The 17,060-nt window shown below is 37.2% G+C and overlaps 1 protein-coding gene across 10 annotated transcripts in view; it reads right to left on the minus strand.

Moving 5' to 3' along the window:
* Positions 1 to 17,060, minus strand: part of LOC100388796 (zinc finger protein 273) — a 72,113-nt gene that overhangs the window by 19,782 nt on the left and 35,271 nt on the right. For 7 of the 10 annotated variants that reach the window (XM_078359826.1, XM_078359825.1, XM_078359831.1 and 4 more), the window contains exon 4: positions 136 to 7,720. The exons of 1 other annotated variant lie outside the window; for it this stretch is intronic. In XM_078359826.1, the coding sequence (XP_078215952.1) occupies positions 5,760 to 7,720 (1,961 nt within the window). In that variant the 3' untranslated portion in view covers positions 136 to 5,759. Of the gene's footprint in view, positions 1 to 135; positions 7,721 to 17,060 lie in introns of those variants that run through there. 2 more of the 10 variants (XM_078359832.1, XR_013530931.1) reach the window with 2 other exon arrangements.

The raw sequence follows: 17,060 nt of genomic DNA on the forward strand, positions 1-17,060 counted from the left end.
AACAAAATTCAAAATTTCTTCATAATAAATTCCTGAAACAAGTGGTTATATGGTAAACAAACCTCAAACCAACGAATGCCGCATATAACAACAGCAAAAAAACAAAAAAAAAAAGCACAGCAAGTAACACACTAAACGGGGAAAACTTATAAGGTTTTATTCTAAGAGCAAGAAGACAAATAATGCCCACTCTCTTCAGTCTTATTAAACACAGTACTAAATATCCAAGACAGAGAAATTAGAAAATAAAATCAAAGCACCCAGACAAAATGTTAAATTATTCCTGTATATATTTTTTAATCCTATGCATAATCTTAAGCAAAGGCCTAAGATATTACTAAAAATTATGACTAATAAACAAATTTATTAAACCAGCAGAATATAAAAGCAACATCTAAGTGGCAGCAGCATATCTATATACTGACAACTATCTCAAAATGAAATCAAAGACATTAATACACAATTGGAAAATTATTTCTCCTTTATAAATTGGCATTAACAATATTATTAAATATCTGTATTATACAAAATAATGTATAGATATAATGCAAGCTCTATCAAAATACCAGTTACATAACACATTTTTTAAAAACACATCTAAAATTTTTATATGGTACCACAAAAGATCCTCAATATCCAAAGCAATCAAGCAGTAGAAAAAGTGAAGGTATAACTCTACCTGACTTTGAAAGATACTACAAAGCTACAGAAAAAGAAAAGTATGGTACTTGAATAAAAAGAGACACACAGGACAATACAGAAAAAAAAGGAGACCAGAAATATATTAATGTATTCACAGCCAAGTGTTTTTAAATAGAGGTGGCAATTTCTTAGGGAAATGGCAGTATCTTCAATAAATGGTGTTGAGAAAATTTTGTAACCACATTCAGAGGAATATCTCAACCTCAATTCACATCATATATTACACAAACTAAATTAGATACTTAAATGTAAGGTCTAAAACTCTGAAACTACTACCAAAAAATATAGACTGAAAGCCCTGTAACATTTGCTGGGCAGTGACTTTTAATATGTGAACTAAAATCCCAAGGAACAAAAAAATTTTTTGAAAAGATGAATCAGATTTGAAAATATGTTTGTTTTTTGCTGTTTTCTCATTTGTCAGTCATAACCACAGAAACTTTGATGTTTAACAGCAAGTTCTGTACCCATCACAGTGCATCAGACACTTTATGGCTTTTATTTTAAGCTTGAGGCACCTAGAGTTACTGGTGCTTACGGTAACAGTATGAAAGACACTGAAAGGGCAGCCTTGCTTATGCTCCCATGACTGGCCACTGTGTGAACACAGTAAACTGGTCTGCATGCAAACTAACAGGACATGTTTTCATCTAAAAGCTCCCATTATCTCCAAAAGTTTTCAGAGAAAATGGACAAGGAGATCACTGCAGTTAGGTGACTAAGAATATAAACTGTAGATTAAATTTAAACCATTAAAAAATTTATAAACAGTAAGAGTAACAAATTTCTCCCAATTGTAACATTAATATGGAAAATAAATATTCCAAATTTACAGAGGTCATTTTAATGTTTTACAACCTTTAACATTCACACTTTACAATAGAGGATTCTGCATGAAAATCCATGTTGTGCTATGAGTATATAATAAATAACTAAATTTAAAATTGCTATTCTCTTAACTTTTATATGTATGTCCTAGCAAATTATATATTTGCCACACTTTGTATAAGAATCTAATATTTTTCTTTCTTTTTTTTTTTTTTTTGAGACGGAGTTTCGCTCTTGTTACCAAGGCTGGAGTGCAATGGCGCATGCAAAGATTCTAAAAGATAAGCTAAAAGAAGATAGTGTAATAAATTGAATACAAAGAATATATATTTGCTTTTACTATTTTTGAGGATTTTTCTTTTCTAGTAAATTAGACATCTTATTAAAATGATTTGTTTTGTCTTAATATTACTCTTTTCTTCTGAAAATAGTTGCAAACTTATACTAACACAAACACAGTTACTCCTTAAATCTAAGTTATATTAGACTAGTAGATGTGTATATTTAACTCTACGTAAGTCAAAACTAAAACTCCAAATGTTCTTGAAGGCAGAGGCCACATGCTTCAAAAAATACATAATAAATTTTTGAAAATATTTAGGACTCAGAAATACATTTGTTTTCACCTTTATATAAATTTTATGATGACTATAAAAATGACCATGTAGTCAGTAACAATTTAACAATACAACTTGGAATAACTAAGACTGTAGAACTGAATTGTTTTCAATACAAAACATAAAAGACAGAGGTTATATAAAATATATATATTAAAAAAAAAGAAAGAGGTTATAGGTACCTTATTTACCCTAATGTGATTATTATATATTGTATAACTGTATCAAAATATGCCATATATGGCATAAATGTATACACATATACACACAAAAACTAAGAAAAATAAATTAAAATGTTAAAAATATTATGACTTACAGAAACCATATTCTTTATTTGCAGTTTAAAGCTACTGGAAAAGAAGCTTTAACTAGAGATGTTAGTCTAGTATGTTGCCAAACAGTGTACCGTTACCATCTTTTAAATACACACTTGAGTAAGGAATAACAGGTTAAAAATAGTGGCACAATAACACTTTTTTGAATGTACAACAGTGCCTAATGTTATAAATATTGAATTAAAAAATTAACACAATCTAAAATGTTTTCAAAATGTAGTTTTGTTTTTTTTTTTTGAGACGAAGTTTTGCTGTTGTTACCCAGACTGGAGTGCAATGGCACGATCTCGGCTCACTGCAACCTCTGCCTCCTGGGTTCGAGCAATTCTCCTGCCTCAGCCTCCCGAGTAGCTGGGACTACAGGCACGCGCCACCATGCCCAGCTAATTTTTGTGTTTTTAGTAGAGACGGGGTTTCACCTTGTTGACCAGGATGGTCTCAATCTCTTGACCTCGTGATCCACCTGCCTCGGCCTCCCAAAGTGCTAGGATTATAGGCGTGAGCCACCGCGCCCGGCTCAAAATGTAGTTTTATCACATGAAATTACAATTAGTAAAATGACATACTAAATTTTGATTTAATTTTAACTATAATTAAGAATGATTTTTCTTTCATAATAATGGATTAGAATATTACTTGGGGCTGGGCACAGTGGCTCACACCTGTAATCCTAGAACTTTGGGAGGCTAAGGTGAGCAGGCCACTTGAGGTCAGGAGTTCAAGAACAGCCTCCCAACATGGTAAAACCTCATTTTACTAAAAAACAAAAATTAGTCAGAAGTAATAGTGGGCACCTGTAACCTCAATCACTTGGGAGGCTGAGACAGGAGAACGGTTGAATCTGGGAGGAAGAGACTGCAGTGAGCTGATGTGCCACTGCGCTCCAGCCTGGGAAACAGGGTGAGATTTCCTCTCAAAAAAAAGAAAAAAAAACAAAATATTACTCAAAATGCCTACCTCATGCATCACTCAATTCTATAAATTAACCACAAACAGCCTTTCTACTTAGATTTTCATCATGCATCTTACATTTTAATGTTCTTATTTGTCCATAAGAAAGATCATAATGACCACCTAATAAAAAAGCCTCCCAAATCTTTGATGCAGAATTGATAGCATGCTTTTACATGTGAATACAATAGAAATGAAAAAAATAACACGAAGTAATTTAAGAGTTGAATTTCATCATTATTCAGTTTTCAAATAATCTGGGTTTTGTTTGTTTGTTTTTTAAGACAGTCTTGCTCTGTCACCCAACCTGTAGTGCAGTGGCAAAACCCCGGCTCACTGCAACCACTGCCTCCCAGGTTCAAGTGATTCTCATGCCTCAGCCTCCCAAATAACTGGAATTACAAGTGTGCATCACAATGCCTGGTTAATTTTTGTATTCATTTTTAGTAGCGATGGGGTTTCACCACGTTGGCCAAGCTGGTCTTGAACTCCTGACGTCAGGTGATCTGCCCACTTTGGCATCTCCAAGTGTTAGCCTTACAGATGTGAGCCACTGTGTCTGGCCAAAAAAATCTGTATTTTCAAGATAAAAGTATGCTTTAAATATAATTAATACTCTTCAAAGATCTACGTCTTTTAAAGTTATAAACAAATAATTTTTTTACCAAATTTAGTTGTTTTTTTTTCCCCCATACTCAGCAGTCGTATTTAGTGTAATGTCTGAATTTTGAGAGACAGATATTTTTACTGTGAAATTCTGATATTTACATAAACTTGTTTTGGATTAATTTTTAAAAATACAGTATCTGCAAAAATATACTTTAGTATAAACTCTGGTGTTTTATAATATGTAGTTTTTGAAAAAATGTTTTTCCAAATTTATTATATTTGCAAGGTTATTCTTCAATATAAATTCCCTGATATTGAGCAAAGTTGGAACAACTGCCTCAGGGTTTTCCTCTAGTACAAAATGTGTACAATAAAATCTGTGATACAAGTAAAGGTACTATAATCCTCTTTATATATTTGTTTTCAAAATAAATATTCTTTTGCACTTTTAGGGCTTCTATTTTCTGAAAGATCTACTGACAGTAACTGCACTTTTAATGCTTTTATTGAGTATTAATTCTCGGATGTTGAATAAGATGTGAGAAGGTATTAATGGCTTTCACAATTTCTTTCTTTTTTTTTTTTTTTTTAATAATCTCCCTGTTGCCCAAGCTGGAATACAGTGGCATAATCTTGGCTCACTGCAACCTTTTCCTCCCAGGTTCAAGTGAGTCTCCTGCCTCAACCTCCTGAGTAGCTGGAATTACAGGTGTCTGGCACCATGCTTGGCTAATTTTTTTTGCATTTTTTGTATAGATGAAATTTCAGCATGTTGACCAGACTGGTTTTGAACTCTTGACCTCAAATGATCCATCTGTCTTGGGCTCCCAAAATGCTGGGATTACAGGTGTGAGGCACTATGCCTAGCCTACACTTTGTTTATATTTGTACATTGGTTCTCAAATAGAAATGCTTTCCTGTGCAATAAGGTGTGAGCATTGGCTAAATGTTTTACCACGTTATTCACATTAGTCGTTTTCTCCAGTATATTTTACCTACAATCAAGTGTGACAGCCATTTGAAGACTGGCACATTATTCGCATTTCTCATCCATACAATTTCTTTTGTATTCAGAAATTTGAGGTGTTGCCGAAAGCACTGTGACATTTTTAGATTTGTAGAGTTTCTCTATAGCATAAATTAGCTTATGTCTGTTAAAAATTGAGGATCTGTTAGAGGCTTTCCCACATTCTTCACATATGTAGGGTTTCTCTACAGTATGAGTTTTCTTATATGTACTAATCCTTACAGACTGGTTAAAGGCTTTGCCACATTCCACAAACTGGAATGGATTCCCTCCAGTATTAATTACCTATGTTTAGTAAGGATTGAGGAACAGTTAAAAGACTTATCACAGTCTTCACATTTGTAAGGTTTCCGTCCTGTATAAACTCCCTTATGTTCAGTAAGTGTTGAGAACTAGTTAAAAGCTTCACCACATTTTTAACATTTGTAGGGGTTTTCCTTCCAGTATGAATTATCTTATGAGTAGTAAGGTGTAAGGACCAGTTGAAGTCTTTACCACATTTTTCACAATGGTAGGGTTTCTCCTCCAGTATGAAATCTCTTATGTTCAGAAAGGTTTGAGGCCCAGGTGAAGGCTGTCACATTCTTCACATTTGCAGTATTTCTCTCCAGTATGAACTGCCTTGTGTATTGTAAGGGTTGAGAACTTGTTAAAGGCTTTGCCACATTCTTCACATTTGTAGGGCTTCTCTCAAGTATGAATTCTCTTATGCTTGGTAAGGCTTGAAGACCACCTAAAGGCTTTGTCACATTCTTCACATTTGTGGTGTTTCTCTCCAGTATGAATTGCCTTGTGTGTAGTAAGGGTTGAGAACTTGTTAAAGGCTTTGCCACATTCTTCACATTTGTAGGGTTTCTCTCCAGTATGAATTATCTTATGCTTAATAAGACTTGAAGACCATCTAAAGGCTTTGCCACATTCTTCACATTTGTAGTTCTTCTCTTCAGCATGAATTTTCTTATGTGTAGTAAGAGTTGAAGATTGTCTAAAAGCTTTGCCACATTCTTCACATTTGTAGGGTTTCTCTCCAGTATGAATTATCTTATGCTTAGCAAGGCTTGAGGACTGGCTAAAGGCTTTGCCACATTCTTTACATTTGCAGGACTTCTCTCCGGTATGAATTCTCTTATGTTCCGTAAGGTTTGATAATCGGTTGAAGGGTTTGCCACATTCTGCACATTTGTAGGGTTTCTCTCCAGTATGAATTGCCTTGTGTATATTAAGGGTTGAAAACTTGATAAAGCCTTTGCCACATTCTTCACATTTGTAGGGCTTTTCTCCTGTATGAATTGCCTTGTGTGTAGTAAGGGTTGAGAACTTGTTAAAGGCTTTGCCACATTCTTCACATTTGTAGGGTTTCTCTCCAGTATGAATTATCTTATGCTTAATAAGGCCTGAAGACCACGTAAAGGCTTTGCCACATTCTTCACATTTGTAGTGTTTCTCTCCAGCATGAATTTTCTTATGTGTAGTAAGAGTTGAGGATTGTCTAAAAGCTTTGCCACATTCTTCACATTTGTAGGGTTTCTCGCCAGTATGAATTATCTTATGCTTAGTAAGGCTTGAGGGCCAGCTAAAGGCTTTGCCACATTCTTCACATTTGTAGTGTTTCTTTCCAGTATGAATTGCCTTGTTTATAGTAAAGGTTGAGAACTTGTTAAAGGTTTTGACACATTCTTCAGATTTGTAGGGCTTCTCTCCAGTATGAATTCTCTTATGCTTAGTAAGGCTTGAAGACCACCTAAAGGCTTTGTCACATTCTTCACATTTGTGGTGTTTCTCTCCAGTATGAATTGCCTTGTGTGTAGTAAGCGTTGAGAACTTATTAAAGGCTTTGCCACATTCTTCACATTTGTAGGGCTTCTCTCCAGTATGAATTTTCTTATGGTTAGGAAGGCTTGAAGACCACCTAAAGGCTTTGCCACATTCTTCACATTTGTAGTGTTTCTCTCCAGCATGAATTTTCTTATGTACAATAAGAGTTGAGGGTTGTTTAAAAGCTTTGCCACATTCTTCACATTTGTAGTTTTTCTCTCCAGCATGAATTTTCTTATGTATAATAAGAGTTGAGGATTGTTTAAAAGCTTTGCCACATTCTTCACATTTATAGGGTTTCTCTCCAGTATGAATTATCTTATGCTTAGTAAGGTTTGAGGACCAGCTAAAGGCTTTGCCACATTCTTCACATTTGTAGGGCTTCTCTCCAGTATGAATTCTTTTATGACAAGTAAGGGTTGAGAACCAGTTAAAGGTTTTGCCACATTCTTCACATTTGAAGAAATTCTCTCTAGTACAAATTCCTTTATGTTGAGATAGGTGTGAAAGCATGCAAAATGATCTGACATATTCTTTACATTTCAAAAGTTTATTTTCAGTATGCCTTATCTTATGTCTGTTTGAATTTGAACATTTATTAAAGACTTTTGCATATTTATCACATTGAAATACTTTGCTTTGTGTAGTTGCCAAACTCTGGTTAAGTTTCTTATAACCTTCTTTGTGCACCTTATACTCATCCATATTGGTACAATCAATTTTTAACTGTAAATTATCATGTCCACATTTTTCATATCTTCTCAAAACCACTTTTTGGAAAGAATCTTCTATGCCCTCCTCTTCCCAAAGGTCTTGAGAAAAATGAGAACATATAACTGAAAATAAATAAAAATCACAAATTATTTCACTTATTAGACTCAGATAAATACAGTTTACAAATCTAACCTATAAAATTATTCAAACTACATAAACAACATGACATTGCAATATACCACAGGCTCTAATTCTTCATAGACATATAAACATAGTAAAAGTACATAGATGAAATTCATAAGTGGAGAATTTATACATGAGTTAAATGTGTGCAATGCCTGAATTAAATCCAATGCAAAGAGCCACATAGAAAAAAAAGAAAAGTTTGTTAAATTTACCCAATACAACTCTTTCTGTTCCCAATATTACACAGTCCCTTTAGAAGTAAATTGCCAACTTCTGTTTTTTTTTTTTTTTGAGACGGAGTTTTGCTCTTGTTACCCAGGCTGGAGTGCAATGGCGCGATCTCAGCTCATTTTTTTTAAAAAAGACAAGTAAAGTATTAATACATAAAATTGAATTTCTGGCTCCTATGGGGCTTTCCACACAGTGATTTCTGTCTCCCCATTCCATAAAATAGTAAAGGAAATGGTGGTATACTTTGAAATGACAGTTTGAGTCTTCAGAGGCTAAAGGTGAACTCACTGCAGCAGAGCACTGCAGTGCTATAGAGAAAGAACAGGTGTAGCAAGTGATTACTTTTCAAAAGAAACATAAATAATCTCCTTGAGCTAAAAGTAAACACAAAATTTCAGACAAGACAAAGCTGAAGACGTTTGACAGACCTCCATAATCTCTTGCCAAAACCACTGTTTTCTGACTACGCCAGGACAAAGCTACATTATAAATTTTGAGACAGGTAGCTTTTTTAAAGCTTCAAATCTCAAAAATTATAATATGTAAAAAATAAAGCAATATAATCCCATCAAAAATATTATAAAACTTTTAGAAAGAAACCATTATAAATGTATATATTAATTTTAAAAATTGAATAATATTCAATGAGTGAAAATAGGAACACAGACTATAGAAAATCATAAAAATGAGGGTAATAACAAAAATATTTAAATTGTGGTGATAGTAAAGACCTGGAACCAACCCAAATGCCCATTAATGATAGACTAGACAGGGAAAATGTGGCACATATACACCATGGAATACTATGCAGCCATCAAAAACGATGAGTTCGTGTCCTTAGTAGGGACACGGATGAACCTGGAAACCATCATTCTCGGCAAGCTGACACAAGAACAGAAAATCAAACACCGCATTTTTTCACTGATAGGTAGGTGTTGAACAATGAGAACACATGGACACAGGGAGGGGAGTATCACACACTGTGGTCTGTCGGGGGGGAACAGGGGAGGGACAGCGGGGGGGTGCGGAGCTGGGGAGAGAGAGCATGAGGAGAAATGCCAGATATAGGTGATGGGGAAGAAGGTAGCAAATCACACTGCCATGTGTGTACCTATGCAACAATCTTGCATGTTCTTCACATGTACCCCAAAACCTAAATAAATAAATAAATTGTGGTGATAAAAAATACAAAAAGAAATAACTGAAAGATTCTAAAATTAAAAAAAAAAGGGGGGGACTTCCACAAAGATGGCCAAATAAGAACAGCTCCAGTCTGCAGTTTCCAGTGAGAGCACACTGTGATCCCCACATATCCAGCTGAGGTAACAGGTTCATCTCATCGGGACTGGTTAGACAGTGGGAAAAGCCCAATGTGCACAAGCCAAAGCAGGGTGGGGCACAGCCTCACCCAAGAGGTTCAACGGGCCAGAGAACTCTCTCCCCCAGCCCAGGGAAGCCATTAGGAACTTTTCCAGACACTCCGACACTCCAGCTCAGATGCTGCACTTTTCCCATGGTCTACACAACCCCAAGACCAGGAGATTCCCTGCGGTGCCTACACCAGTGCTTCGGTATTCCAGCACAAAACTGGATGGCCGTTTTATTTGAGTTGCACCTGGAATGCCAGCAAGACAGAAAAGCTCATTCCCCCTGAAAAAGGGGGCTGAAGCCAGGGGGCCAAGCAAGCTGACGAGGTACTTCCCACCCCCATGAAGACTGGCAATCTAAGATCCACTGGCTAGAAATTCTCACAGCTAGCACAGCAGTCTGAGCTCAACCTGGGACGTTTGAGCTTGGTGGGAGGAGGGCTGCTCGCCACTGCTGAGGCTCCATTAGGCGATTTTAACATTGCCTGTGTAAACAAATCCAGGAAGTTTACATGGCAGCTGAGCACAGCCCAGCATGGCAACTCAGCAAGGCCTCTGCAGGCAGATTGTCAAGTAGATTCCCTTCTTGCTGGGCAGGGCATCTCAGAAAAAAAAAAGTCAGCACCCTGTCAGGGACTTACAAAGCCTCCACCTTCCTGGGACAGACACCTGGGAAAAGGGCAGTTGTGAGTTCCGCACCAGCAGACTTAAACATCCCTGCCTGGCAACGCTGAAGGGAGCTATGGATCCCCCATCAGTGCTTGAGCTCCACTAAAGGACAGGCTGCCTCCTCAAATGACTCCCTGATCCCTCGTATAATCAAACTGACAGAGACGTCATACGAGAGATCTCTGGCTAACATCTGGCAGGTACCCTTTTGGGATGAAGCTAGCAGAGGGAGGAACAGACAGCAACCTTTGCTGTTCTGCAGCTCCTGCAGGTGATTCCCAGGCAAGCAGGGTCTGGAGTAGACCTCCAGGAAACTCCAGCAGACCTGCAGCAGAGGGGCCTGAATGTTGAAAGGAAAACTAACAAACAGAAAGAAATAGCTTCAACATCAACAGAAAGGACATCCAATCAGAAATCCCATCCAAAAGTCACAACCTTCAAAGACTAAAGGTAGATAAATCCATGACGATGGGAATAAACCAGTGCAAAAAAGCTGAAATCACCAAAAGCCAGAATGCCTCTTCTCCTTCAAGGGATCACAACCCCTCAACAGCAAGAGAACAAAAAAGATGGAGAATGAGTGTGATGAATTGACAGAAGCAGACTTCAGAAGGTGAGTAATAACGAACTTCTCCAAGCTAAAGGAGCATGTTCTAACCCAATGCAAAGAAACTAAGAACCTTGAAAAAAGGTTAGATGAAATGCTAATGAGAATAACCAGCATGGAGAAGAACATAAATGACAAGATGGAGCTGAAAAACACAGCATGAGAACTTTGTGAAGCATACACAAGTTTCAATAGCCAAATATCAAGCAGAAGACAGGATATCAGAGATTAAAGATCAATTCAATGAAATAAAGTGAGAAGGCAAGATTAGAGAAAAGAGTGAAAAGAAATGAACAAAGCCCCAAGAAATATGGGATTATGTAAAAAGACCAAATCTACATTTGATCAGTGTACCTGAAAGTGACAGCAAGAAATAAACCAAGTTGGAAAACACTCTTCAGATATTATCCAGGAGAACTTCTCCAACCTAGCAAGGCAGGCCAACGTTCAAACACAGGAAATACAGAAAACACCACAAAGGTATTCCTCATGAAGAACAACCCCAAGGCACATAATCATCAGATTCACCAGGGTTGAAATGAAGGAAAAAATGCTAAGGGCAACCAGAGAGAAAGGTCAGGTTACCCACAAAGGGAAGCCCATCTGACTCACAGTGGGTCTCTCAGCAGAAACTCTGCAAGCCAGAAGAGAGTGGGGGCCAATCTTCAACATCCTTAAAAAAAGAATTTTCAACCCAGAATTTTATTATCCAGCCAAACTAAGTTTCATAAGTGAAGGAGAAATAAAATTTTTTATGGACAAGCAACTGCTGAGAGATTTTGTTACCACCAGGCCTGCCCTACAAGAGGACCTGAAGCAAGCACTAAACATGGAAAGGAACAACCAGTACCAGTCTCTGCAAAAACATACCAAACTGTAAAGACTATAGACGCTATGAAGATATTGTATCAAATAATGGGCAAAACAACCAGCTAGCATCAAAATGGCAGGATCAAATTCACATGTAACATTATAATCTTAAATTTAAATGGAAAAAATGCCCCAATCAAAAGATACAGACTGTTAAATTGGATGAAAAGTTAAGACCCATCAGTGTGCTGTATTCAGGAGATGCATCTCACGTGCAAAAACACACATAGGCTCAAAATATAGGACAGGAGAAAGATTTGCCAAGCAAATGGAGAGAAAGAAAAAAAAAGCAGGGGTTGCAATCCTAGTCTTTTATAAAACAGACTTTAAACCAAGAAAGATCAAAAGAGACAAAGAAGGGTATTACATAATGGTAAAGGGATTTATGCAATAAGAAGAGATAACTATCCTAAGTATATATGTACCCAATACAGGAGCATCCAGATACATAAAGCAAGTTCTTAACGACCTACAAAGAAACTTAAGTGGCAACTCTATCACCCCAATGTCAATACTAGACAGATCATCAAGACAGAAAATTAACAAGGATATCCAGGACTCGAACTCAGATCTGGACCAAGCAGACTTAATAGACATCTACAGAATTCTCCACCCCAAAACCATAGCATATACATTCTTCTCAGCACCTCACAGCACTTATTTTAAAACTGACCATATAATTGAATTAAAACACTCCTCAGCAAATGCAAAAGAATGGAAATCATAACAAATAGCCTCTCAGACCACAGTGCAATAAAATTAGCACTTGGGATTAAGAAACCACTCAAGGAGAATCAGAGGAAGATATGGTCACAGAAGAAGCCAGAGAGATTCAACATTGCAGGCTTTGAAGATGAAGGAAGTGGGCCACTAACCCAGAATGCGTGTGGCCACTAGAAGCTGGAAAAAGAAAGGAAATGGATCCTCCCCTACAACCTTCAGAAAGAAATGCAGCCCTGATGACACCTTAATTTTAGCCCAGTGAGATTCACGTTGAACTTCTAACATTCAGAAATAAATAGAAAAGTTGATCTTAAAATTTATATGGAATTGCAAGGGACCCAGAATGGCCAAAATAATCTTGAAAAGGAAAAATAAGTTGCAGAAAGCAAGGATCAAGTGTCTCAGCTTTCCACAGTGGCATCTTCGGAGGAAACTGTGGTGGAAATCTTCTGTAATCACTCTGTGTCCAAATGCTTACAATTTCTTCTGGTACCTTCACTTCCCGGGACATGCACCAAGACTCCTTGTTAAGTGCTCAAGGCCTTCTCAAGCAGGGATGATACAACATGACCTATGAACGGTTCTCTTCATCACTGCTCATCCTTCAGGTGCAGGAGGCAGATGCTGCTGTTTACTACTGTCCTGTGGAGGACACAGAGGCAGGGAACCCATGAAGAGCTGAACAGAAACAGAGATCATGGCCTTTGCAGGAGGCAAAACAGATACGAGCAATAACTTTTTCCTTCTTAATTCAGTGTTACCCAAGCTTTTTCATTTGGTATTGCTATTAGAAAAAAAATTGAGTCCAGACACACTGTATATTAGCAAATGTCTATAAAAATATGCTTTCAAATTTCTTATTAATTTTCTCTTGAGACAGGGTCTTGCTCTGTTATCCAAGCAGGAGTGCGGTGGCATAATCATAGCTCATTTTAGCTTTGAACTCCTGGGTTCAAGGGGAGCTGGAACTCAGCCTCCTGAGTAGCTGGGACTATAGGCACGTGCCACCATGCCTAGTGAATTTCCCCCTTTTTGTAGACATGAGTTCTCTCTCTGCTGTCCAGACTGGTCTCAAGCTCTTGGCTTCAAGTGATCCTCCTGCCTCAGCCTCCAAAAGTGTTGGGATTACAGGTGTGAACCAACATACCTGGCCCAGAAAATATGGTTTAAAAGAGTGATTATTTCAAATAGTCATCTTGATATTTGAAATACTTTTGACTCACTTTTATGAGATCTGATTACATTATTTTTGTTTTTCCCTCATAAAATGGCTGACGATGAACTTGTGATAGTAATAAGAGGCATGTCAACTCTTCCATCTTCTTTTCTTTTTAAAAAATTCAGAAAGGCTGGAGTGTAGTGGCATGATCATAGCTCACTGCAGCCTTTAACTCCTTCAGTGATCCTCTGCCTTGACCTCCCAAAGCACTGGGATTATAGGTGTGAGCCACCAGGCCCATTCGACCCTTTCATTTTCTTATTGCTCTCTGTGCTTACCTTTTAAATATTATCTGCTAGCTTCAGTCTCTTTGCAGCAATATTTTCAAGACATGTATCCATTTTGTAAAGGGTGGTTTAGTTAACACTCGGTAATGTAATAAGAATTGAAAAGGGAATGAATGAGCGAGTAGCGGCTCCCAACAGCCATGCATTTGGAACCTCAATTCTTGGCTCAGGATACTTTGCTTATAATCTAGCATATAGTCTCATTGAGGGTGCCAGTCAGTGAGTATATGAAATATTAGTAAAATGGAATCTCCTTCATAATATTTGAACTAAAAACAAATGCAAGTGGAAGTATTAATTTCTAGGTGAAAAGCTATTGTAGGGATCCTGAGACTGCAGATGGAGAACAGAGCTGGAGAGCTCACAAAACAGGCCCACATGAGTGCTGGGGAGCTGTCTGAGGTCTCTGAATTGGTCTGTTCTGTCAGCTGCTGGTTTTGTCTGCACTGACGGTGAAGTTTTCTTGTGGGCAGTATCTAGGCTCACCTGAACTCTTCAACTGTCTGAGGACCCCCTTCGAAGGGTATCTGTGTCTGCCACTTGCTCCATGAGATTTGAAAGGCTTGCCATGACTTGCTACTGTGTCCTATGTCCTCTGACTTCACTGCTACTTTTTTCTTTGATGGGGCCATGAAAACCACCTATGGTAACCTCCTGTACCTTCTGAAAATCAGGGTCCCACAAAGAATGGGTGGTATTTATAAGACTGTGTTACTTTCATTTTCTTCCAAGGATTAGTATTATCAATTGAATTACATTCCATGCCCTTTACCCACCCTGCAAAAGGATGTTTTTTGGGGTAGGGGACATGGGTAAGTCCTAGCCCTGAGTACCTCAGAATGCAAACTTATTTGGAAATAGAATCTTTATAGTGGTGATACAATTGAGATGAAGTCATTGGGATGGGCTCTAAGCCAATAATGACTGGCATCCTTATGGACAGTGGAGATTTGAACACAGAGACAAGCATGTATAGAGGGAAGACAATGTAAAGAGGCACAGGGAGAAAATATAACAAATGTAGTATTATTTTTTAAATTTAACTTAGTGATTTTATTTTTAAAAAATCCATTACATAAAACAATTGTGATATGGAACAATGTCATATTCCACCAAAAAAAATAATATGCACCTGTACCCCAGAACTTAAAGTATAACAAATATAGTATTTTTTAGAAGCTTGAGAGAGCATGGATATGGTTAGGACAAGAATATGGCAATAAACTGTGTAGGCAGATTGAAATTCAGATGTGAATTAAAATATTTGGCAGATGCTTGTGTAGACAGTTAATGATCTCAAGGTTCAGTTTACATTTATTTTCCCAGTGATACCTTGAAACTATATAAATTGCGTAGAAATTAGATGTAATCTCAGGAAAAGATAGGACAATGGATTTGGCTGAGATTTGATTTCCGACACCTGGTAGAATATAACTTTAAATAGAAGTTAAACATAGTTGTGAAAAATAAAGTTTTGTTTTTCTTTTGCCCTTTTTGAGCATCTATTTTTGTGTATTGAAATTATATCCATTACATAAAAATTTGCTTTCTTGGACATGTTTGAAATGATGAAGACTTTGGTAAAAGGGATAATACTGTCTTAAACCACATAAGGGGAAGACACTCTCAATAGAACTCTCATGGATGAATAGTATTCCCTTTGGACTCATTTTTGAACATCTGAACAATAAAACAGAAGATTTCAAAAATAAAAAATAATTTAAAAAAAAGAAACCACTCAAAACTGCACAACTACATGGAAACTGAACAACCTGCTCCTAAATGACTACTGGATAAATAATGAAATAAAGGCAGAAATAAAAACATTCTTCAAAACCAATGAGAACAAAGACACAATGTACCAGAATCTCTGGGACATATTTAAAGCAGTGTCTAGAGAGAAATGTATAGCACTAAATGCCCACCAGGGAAGCAAGGAAAGATATAAAATCAACGCCCTAACATCACAATTAAAAGAACTAGAGGAGCAAGATCAAACAAATTTAAAAGCTAGCAGAAGGCAACAAATAACTAAGATTAAAGCAGAACTGAAAGAGGTGGAGACACAAAAAACCCTTCAAAAAAAATCAATAAATCTAGAAGCTGGTTTTTTGAAAAGATCAACAAAACAGATAGACTGCTAGCCAGACTAATAAAAAGAGAGAGAGAGAGACAGAGAGATAAGGTTCAAAAAGATGCAATAAAAAATTACAAAGAGGATATTACCACTGATTCCACAGAAATACAAACCACCATCAGAGATTACTACAAACATCTCTATGTAAATAAACCAGTAAATCTAGAAGAAACAGATAAATTCCTGAATACTTACACCCTCCCAAGACTAAATCAAGGAGTTGAATCCCTGAATAGACAACAAACAAGGTCTGAAGTTGAGGCAGCAATTAATAGCCTACTAACAAAAAAAATTCGAGGAACAGACAGCTTCACAGTCGAATTCTACCAGATGTACAAAGAGGAGCTGGTACCATTTCTTCTAAAATGATTCCAAACAATACAAAAAAAGGGAACTCCCTAAATTATTTTATGTGACCAACATCATACTGATACCAAAACCTGGAAGAGACTCAACCGAAAAAGAAAACTTTAGGTCAATATCCATGATGAATGTCGATGCAAAAATCTTCAATAAAATACCGGTGGCTCACACCTGTAATCCCAGCACTTTGGGAGGCCGAGTCGGGTGGATCACGAGGTCAAGAGATCAAGACCATCCTGGTCAACATGGTGAAACCCCATCTCTACTAAAAATACAAAAAATTAGCTGGGCATGGTGGTGTGTGCCTGTAATCCCAGCTACTCAGGAGGCTGAGGCAGGAGAATTGCCTGAAGCCAGGAGGCGGAGATTGCAGTGAGCAGAGATTGTGCCATTGCACTCCAGCCTGGGTAACAAGAGGGAAACTCCATCTCAAAAAAAAAAACCTGGCAAACCAAATTGAACAGCACATGAAAAAGTTTATCCATCATGATCAAGTTGGCTTCATCCAGGGGATGCAAGGCTGATTCAACATCTGCAAATCTATAAATGTAATCCATCACATAAATAGAACCAAAGACAAAAACCACATGATTATCAATAGATGCAGAGAAGGCCTTCAAAAAAATCCAACAGAGCTTTATGCTAAAAACTCAAATTAAACTAGGTATCAATGGATTGTATCTCAAAATAATAAGAGCCACTTATGAAAAACCCACAGCCAATATCATACTGAATGGGCCAAAACTGGAAGCATTTCCTTTGAAAACTGGCACAAGACAAGGATGCCCTCTCCCACAACTCCT

Source organism: Callithrix jacchus, chromosome 22 (genome assembly GCF_049354715.1).
Source record: "Callithrix jacchus isolate 240 chromosome 22, calJac240_pri, whole genome shotgun sequence".
NCBI classification, from domain to species: Eukaryota; Metazoa; Chordata; class Mammalia; order Primates; family Cebidae; genus Callithrix; species Callithrix jacchus.